The sequence below is a fragment of the Erinaceus europaeus genome, chromosome 7 (genome assembly GCF_950295315.1).
Source record: "Erinaceus europaeus chromosome 7, mEriEur2.1, whole genome shotgun sequence".
NCBI lineage: Eukaryota > Metazoa > Chordata > Mammalia > Eulipotyphla > Erinaceidae > Erinaceus > Erinaceus europaeus.
This window is the reverse complement of record NC_080168.1, coordinates 103,371,899-103,380,519: the sequence shown is the minus strand read 5'-3', so window position 1 is coordinate 103,380,519 and position 8,621 is coordinate 103,371,899. Positions and strand designations below refer to the sequence as shown.

The 8,621-nt window shown below is 36.5% G+C and overlaps 1 protein-coding gene across 1 annotated transcript; it reads right to left on the bottom strand.

Annotated features, from left to right (window-relative positions):
* Positions 1 to 3,059: 3,059 nt before the first annotated feature.
* Positions 3,060 to 6,960, bottom strand: LOC132539225 (tubulin beta chain-like). Its single transcript, XM_060193370.1, has 2 exons — positions 6,558 to 6,960; positions 3,060 to 3,166 (listed from the first exon to the last, which is right to left on the bottom strand). Exons 1-2 carry the CDS (start codon positions 6,958 to 6,960, stop codon positions 3,060 to 3,062), a joined length of 510 nt encoding a protein of 169 aa, XP_060049353.1.
* Between the last annotated feature and the right edge of the window lie 1,661 nt (positions 6,961 to 8,621).

Below are 8,621 nucleotides of genomic sequence, written 5' to 3'. Positions count from 1 at the left end.
TACACAAAATAATTTACATAATCAACTTATACTTTATTTACTCTCTATGTTACTATTACTTTTAATTTCTATTTAATTCTTAATTTTCATTGTCAAAAATACACAAATGTATAAGGAAAGCACAGTCCAGCACTTCTGCCATTATCCTTATCAACACTCATTAGATGACAATAACAACCGATTTAGGTGTGCTTTGTACAACCATTGTACCATTGCTACTGTTTTCATTTATTTTAAATTATTTGTCTGTTTTTAGTATTTTATTGTGAAGTTGATGGTTAACAGTACATGGGTAGTTACTTTATAGCTTACTTTATAATATGTCTACACCTGCTATAAATTCATTCTAATTAGATAGTGGGGTAAAAACAGGGTTAGATAAATTAATCCATAATTTATTGCATACAATGCATACATGTATGTTATTTTAATGGCATGACAAGTAATTTGAATGTAAGGGCTTTCCAATAATAAATAGAAAACTTATTATATACATGAAAATGATCATCTGAATTTCAAGTGTGTGTGTATGTGTGTGTGTGTGTGTGTGTGTGTGTGTGCGTGTGCGTGTGCGTGTGTGTGTGTGTGTGTTTGACCCAGGAAATCACACATGCACAATCTTACCAATCTGGCCAACTTTTTCTCAACTAAACAGAGAGGAGACTGAGACTGGGAGAGCCACCAAGGTTTCCTCCACTACTATAGCATTTCTGTGATTCCAGGGCTTGAACCTGGAGTGCATACATGGCAATGCAGGCACAATACCTATTGAATTTACTGTTTGGTTCTCAACTTTCTATCTTAAGGGAAAACAAACTAATGGAGATTAAAAGCTGAGTGATAACTGAAATTAGAGTCCAATGAAATGTATTATCAACAGATGTAAAAATAAATTCTACAACTTAGTAAGAAACAAGTGACTGGAAATAACCACGGGCAGGGGCCATGATTAAGCATTTCCCAAGGGAAGCACATATAAAGGAATTTTAACATTGCTGTGATTCATGTAGGATAAAAGAAAATAGCAAAATATTTCATACATGTAAATTCTACAACTATTACTCATTTTAAAATGTAGTCTCCTCTTTTTTATTAACTTGTTGAGACAGTATATATTAGGGATGCTGCTATTTGCTTACTACATGTGCTAAACATATTTTTACAGTAATTTTTCTTTTTAGTGCCTATGTTTTATACCTATGATGGCTATTATGTTTTTTAACATTTAATATAACCAGTATATCTGATCTTCTCTATCATTATTATACAAAAATAAACTAGTTAGTAATCATGATTAAGAAAAGTAACCCAAAAGCACAATGAATGTATCATATTAAATGGAAATTTCAGATAAGGAGTGTTCATGGTGGTATGGTCATGGATTCCAGTGAAATGATGAGAATTTGAAAGCATATTCAGGAAACTATGGCACAACCATGCAGATAACAACTTTTCTCAGTACTTAATGCTTCATGTAAATGCAGATATGCTAAATAGTAGATGAAATTAAGTTACTACCTCACCAAGATTTTTAAAACATCATTTGAATGATATAATTGCCATGTGTAATGAGTTATACTAATGAATTCATGTTTTATCCTCTAGGTTTTATTGTTCAAAAATACTGCAACTTATTTAATAGATCTGAAGAAAATTTAATAGTACTATCAGTATCAACTAAATTTATTCTCTTGGAATTAGAAATAAAATGATCACCAAGTCTTTTTTTTAAAATAATTTTATTTCTTCCGTTTTTAAATATTTATTTATTCCCTTTTGTTGCCCTTGTTGTAGTCATTGCTGGATAGGACAGAGAGAAATGGAGAGAGGAGGGGAGACAGAGAGGGAAAGAGAAACATAGACACCTGTAGACCTGCTTCACCGCCTGTGAAGCGAGTTCCCTGCAGGTGGATGAAGGCTTGAACCAGGATTCTTATGCCGTTCCTTGTGCTTTGCGCCCCGTGTGCTTAACCCAACTGGCTGTGCTGCAGCCCAACACCTGATCACCAAGTCTTATTACAGCAATACTAAAATTGCACATTACTCATCACAGGATTTCTGAAAATTCTCAAGAGGTCTACATTCTAAAGATCATCTATGATGCATTAAGTCCTACTTCTGACAACTTAGTACAATTTTTCAAACATGTGTAATTACATATGATCTGTTCTTATTACCTGCCACATTTGCCTCATGTAAAAATCTTTAGTTTAATGTTTATGGATACACACACGCCAAACATGATTAAATCAGATGTGTACTCAGTATGTCTAAGTCAATATCTCAAAATGAGGAAAGAAACAGAGGTGTATACTATATTCAATCATACTTTGACATGTATTCAGTATCATACATTTGGTGTATCTGTTTATTTCTTTAATTTATTTTTTTTTAATTTTAATGAGACACAGAGATAGAAGTACAGAAAGGGAGAAACCAAAGCACTCACTGCTCAGCTTTGATTTATAGTGATGCTAGGGACTCAACTTGGAACCTCAGAGTCTTGGGCAAAAAAGTTATTTGCATAACATCATGCTATCTTCCCAGTCCTACAGGCTTCCTTTAACAGCCCAACCTAAGTAAGATTCAAAACAAATATGTTTGTTTTTCCATCAAGTCCATTTTGGTTTTCAGTGTCTATTATCTGTCTTACAATACAAAGTAAATCATAACCACATCCACATATAAAGTTCTAAAAATAATCATTTTATTTTTATAGTACATACTGGATTAAATATAATCCTTGTTAAACTTTTAAAAATCTGCATTCTTGGTAGTGTGTGTGGGGGGTAGCACAGCAAGTTAAGCACAAGGACCAGCATAAGGATCAGATCCCCACCCCACCCCTATCCACCCCTGCTCCCCACCTGCAGGGGAGTTGCTTCACAAGCTGTGAAGCAGGTCTCCAGGTGTCTATCTTTCTCTCCCCCATCTTCCCCTACTCTCTCCATTTCTCTCTATCCTATATAACAATGATGACATCAATAACAATAATAACTACAAAAACAATAAAAACAACAACAGGGCAACAAAATGGAAAATAAATAAATAAAATACATTTAAAAATCTGCATTCTTCATATATGTATTGATACAGATAAGCATAGAGGAAAAATGCATGAGGATAACTTTCATCTTGAATTCATGATATAAACCTAATTTGAAACCTTAAATTATTCAGAATTAGACTGCACTGAATTTGAGTATTTGCACTTCCACATTCTTAGTTGATTAATTTATCATTTATCCTCTCCCATCAAACTTGTCTGTTCCCATAATCACATTAAACTGATGGCATTACAACTGATTTCAGAGTATCTCTCACCACATCTGTCTACTTCAGTCCATTTATATTTTTTATCGTTGCTGTGGTTGTTATTGTTATTGATGTCATTGTTGTTGGATAAGACAGAGAGAAATGGAAAGAGAAGGGGAAGACAAAGAAGGGGAGAGAAAGACAGACACCTGCAAACCTGCTTCACCACCTGTGAAGTGACCCCCCCCCCTGCAGGTGGGGAGCCTGGGGCTCAACCAGGACCCTTGAGCCATGTGCGCTTAATCCACTGCCCACTTGAGCCCCTCCTCCATTTACTTTTTTTTGAACAGTCTTTCCTCTCTCATAGCAAAGACCAACTACTTTGCCCATAGAGAACATTTCAACAGTTCCCATTTACTCAAACTGTTTACTCAGAAAACATTCACTTCATCCTGCATCATTAATATTTTTTAATCTGTTGGATAATCCTTGCCAGTATATAAGCATGCTATGGTTTTTCCTATCTTATTATTTTTTTTTGAGTTGTTAGATGCCTATGTCCAGCAAAGAAGCAATTACAGAAGCCATTCTTTGATTCATCTTCTTTCTACCCTCTTTCTTTTGCTATCATAGTAGCTAGTGGTCCTTCTTCTCCTCCACCTCAATCTTTTCTTTCTCTGTTATTTTTTTTTTTTTATTGCCACCAGGATTATCTTGAGGCTCTGTGCTGGCACTATAAATACACCAATCTTAGTGGCATTTTTTATTTCTGTTTTTATTTATGATCCAACAGAGAGAGACTGAGAGGAGAGGAGGAGGTAGAGATTGAGAGAGATAGATGCTTTCAGCCCTGCTTCACCTTTAGGTGGAAGCAAAAATTCAAACAGATCCCTGTAACCTGTGCACTCAATCTGGTGTGCAGCTGTCGGCCCTCATCATGGTAACTTCCCAAATGATTTTTAAATATACTATCAATTAAACTTCAGTTATTAAACACAAATATTTTCTTAAAGAATTTTACTTTTTCTGTAACCTCATCAAAGTTCTGAGGTATGGACTTTGAGCCCCAAAATAGTCAGTCACAGAGTGCTAACAGACACCTCCAACTAGTGGACTTAGAGATCTTCATCACAAGTTATATATGGTTTTGAAGGTGCATCATTTGACCAAATAATGATAGTTCATGTCCTTGCTCTTCTTTTACATCAGACTGTTCTATGTAGTTAGGGTGGTCAGAAATCATGTCAGCATGCTACAACTGTGGTGACTGATTGTGTAGCAACAATTATTTTGCAACTGATAGAACATTTGCAAAATAATATATATATTATTTTGTGTCAAGTATCATAAATAATATCACCTAAATTGTGTTAGGAACATTACTGAAACATTCTATATTTTCTTTTTTATTTATGTTTTATTTGTTTTATTTTAATGAGAAAGATAAAAAGACCAGAGCACTGATCAGCTCTGGCTTATGGTGGTGCTTAGGATTGAACCTGGGACCTCTGAGCCTCAGGTATGAGAGTCTTTTGCGTAACTATTACACTATCTCCCTAGGCTCAGTACATATTTTCTAAATGTTAAAAAATTAGTCATTTATAAAAGACAGTCGTGGTATTATACTCCAACTTGGAAAAGATCTAGTAAGATTCACTGCTCAGCAAAGTAATTGAGGAGTCAAGTTAGAGAAGATGAAGCTCCTGTGTTGAAAAAATTTGACACATATTTCTTGCTGCACTTAAAGGTAACTGTGTTGCAACCCATGACACAAAACAAATTGGATTTCTATTTTCTTGATTGATTTTTCTATGAGCACAGTTGTTGGAACTAGGTATTCTTTTACCCCATAACTGTTAGTCTGAACACAGTGGTAGAGACTTTGATATAAACACATATCCATTTTTCTTTCTCCAGTACATAGGGAGATTATATTTTTGTGTTTTCATATTATTTCAAATGACTAGTTCTGGTCAGTGAGAAGAGTGTGAAAAATAAAATGTTCCTTCTAGGCCGAAGTCTTTAACTGCTAATATAAGAGTTTTCAGCACCCACAGAAGTCACATATCACAGATGGTGTTGTTTGAAAGTAAAGGTTTTTCTGCGCTGACTATCTGAGTCATTCTGTATAGCAAATGTCTCACTGACCCAAGAAGAAAATGCTATGTGAGAAAGAAGTAAATCTTTGTTGGGTTAAACCTCTGAGACTTGGGGAATAATATGTTACTGCAGCATTATCTAGTATAAACTAATACAAATGTGTCTGCATATATCAGCACCATTAAATGTTTAATAAACAGCAATATAAATAACATCTCTACAGACCACTGATGTAGCTCTGTATACTTTTCTCACAAAAATCCAAATATTCTATGTAGATTTCTATTTTACTTTTGTTACTTAACTTCTGTTTTTCTCAAACTATATTGACATATTGTTTCATAACAATGGCTAAAACACTAACTTCTCTGTTAAAATGTTATTATGAATTTGTTGATTCATTTGGGGGGAAGATTTTTATTATTTGTTTTATAACTAATGCAAAAGAGGAATTCACTGATAGTTTTATTTAACCGCTAGTTTTTATTTAAATAGTTTTAGCTAGTATACATGGTGTACCCAAAATCTTGTAAAGATTTATTTTCAGTAATTAGTCTGAATGGAGACTCTCAGCCAAACTGTATTATAAGAGTAGGTTTACTATGAACATTGACATTCAAGATAGATCATGCAGTTTGTGAATATTAGTTCTTTTCATTATTAAAATTACTTGAATTTTAGAGGGTTTTTTTTTGTCCCTGAACTTCATGCATTAAAGAATCTAAACTTGTTCTTTTCTCTCATGTATTTCACTCTCCACGCTTAGCCATGTGTATCTATGTCTTGTTTTAGTGCTTTACATTGTTATCTAATGCTGATCTGTTAAATATATGTATAGGCATATATAAAGTTTATTAGAAAATAAAAGTAGATTTTGATTTTTCTAGAGAATTTGGAAAGCCAAGATGGTAGAAAATCTCCTTGTTAATAAGACAAGACAAATTAATTTTTTTGTGTGGTTCCTATATATCTGCCAGTCCAAGGGATGACTAGGGAAAATGTCCCCTTCTTTTTCTTCAAGACTGTATGTTTTTTTAAAGTTAAAAATGATAACTGCTATGTTGAAGAATAAGGGTGACAGTGGGTACAGCCCTGTCTAGTCCCCGATCTGAGGGGGAATGCTTTCAGCTTCTGTCCATTGAGTATGATGTTGGCTGTCTTGAGGAACATAGTATTGGAAGTTCTTTCCACAGCAATCAGGCAAGAGAAAGAAATCAAAGGAATGTTGTTACCAATAAAGGTGGCTGACATCTTCAGGCCTCGGGGTGGGATGTCACAATCAGCCGTTTTCACGTTGTTGGGCATCCATTCCACGAAATAGCTGCTGTTCTTGTTCTGTATGTTGAGCATCTGCTCGTCTACCTCCTTCATGGACATCCGGCCCCGGAATACTGCAACCACTGTCAGGTAGCGGCCATGGCGGGGGTCACAGGTGGCCATCATGTTCTTAGCGTCTAAAATCTGTTGGGTGATCTCGGGCACCATCAGGGCATGGTACTGCTGGCTGCTACAGCTAGTCAGTGGGGCAAAGCCGGGCATAAAGAAGTGCAGGCAGGGGAAGGGCACCATATGAAAAAACCCTGTGGAGAAGGGGAGGGTGGCCATTGGGCTTCCCTGGCACGGCGGGGGTGGGGGGGTGGGGGCAAGGGGTGGGGATGGGACACAGTCTTTTGGTGGTGGGAGTGGTGTCTATGTACAATCCTATTAAAGTGTGAACATATAAACCACTATTTAATTAATATGAGAGGGGAAAAACTGATGATATATCTAGAACTTCTTAAAACACAGACTGAGTCATTTTAATACATAGGCTGTCTTAGATATATTGCCTCTCCCGAAAGCCTAGACGAGGGAGAACAGAAGCAACCGGTAGCAAAGCTATATACAAGATGCTGGGTATTATACCCCAAACCCTATCAAAGGGACTTTCCAAATTTAACCCTATCACCAAATAATGTGATGATAACAATAACTATCCATTGTCTTCTTGAACCCTAAGACAACAGGAACCACACATTTCCACTATAGAGCCTATATTTCCCCCAGTCCTGGAACCTTTGGGTGGGGCCCACTTTTCTGCATGCTTCTCTCAATTCAAATCAAATAATATTGCATCCATGGATCGCAACCTAATCAACGCAATGAGTGCCACCCCAGCATGCTTCATTTCAGACTGTGACCAGAGACTTCAGGTGTGGAATGACAACCCTTCAGCTTCATCACTTGGGTGAGACCTTTCCTTTCATAGTATTCTCTAATTCCATTCCAGGTGTTCCACTCCCCAATAAAGTCCCCAAACCTAGATATAGTCCAGGTCCCCTGAGATAGAGCATAGGTTCACCCATGCCCATAAACTAGGGGAAAAATATATACCTGAAAGCAGAAGTACACAAGAGCATGCAAGGAATACCCCCCAACACTTCATCTGCACTATTCCAGTCTTTAGGTCCATGATTGTTCAACAATTTGTTTGGCTTTGTATGTTAACTCTCTTTTCAGCCACCACGTTCTGGATGCCAGCAAGATGCAGACTTCTCTGGACAGATGACCCCATCAATGTGTACTGGAGCTCCACTTCCTCAGAGCCCCACCCTACTAGGGAAAGAGAAAGGCAGACTGGGAGTATGGATCGACCAGTCAACGCCCATGTTCAGCGGGGAAGCAATTACAGAAGCCAGACCTTCCACCCTCTGCAACCCACAAAGACCCTGGATCCATACTCCCAGAGAGATAGAGAATGGTAAGTCTATCAGAGGAGGGGATGGGATATGGAGATCAGGTTATGGGAATTGTGTGGAGTTGTACCCCTCTTATTCTATGGTTTTGTTAATGTCTCCTTTCTTAAATAAAAAGAAAAAATAAAAAAAAAGAAATCAAAGGAATACAGATTGGAAGGGAAGAAGTCAAGCTCTCACTATTTGCAGATGAAATGATAGTGTACACAGAAAAACCTAAAGAATCCAGCAGAAAACTACTGGAAGTTATTAGGCAATATAGCAAGGTGTCAGGCTACAAAATCAATGTACAAAAATTAGTGGCATTTTTTTATGCAAATACTAAATCTGAAGAAGAAGACATCCAGAAATCACTACAATTCACTGTCACAGCAAAATCAATAAAATACCTAGGAGTAAAGCTGACCAAAGAAGTGAAAGACTTGTATAGTGAAAACTATGAGTCACTATTCAAGAAAATAGAAACTGATACCAAGAAATGGAAAGATATCCCATGATCATGGATCAGAAGAATAAATATCATCAAAATGA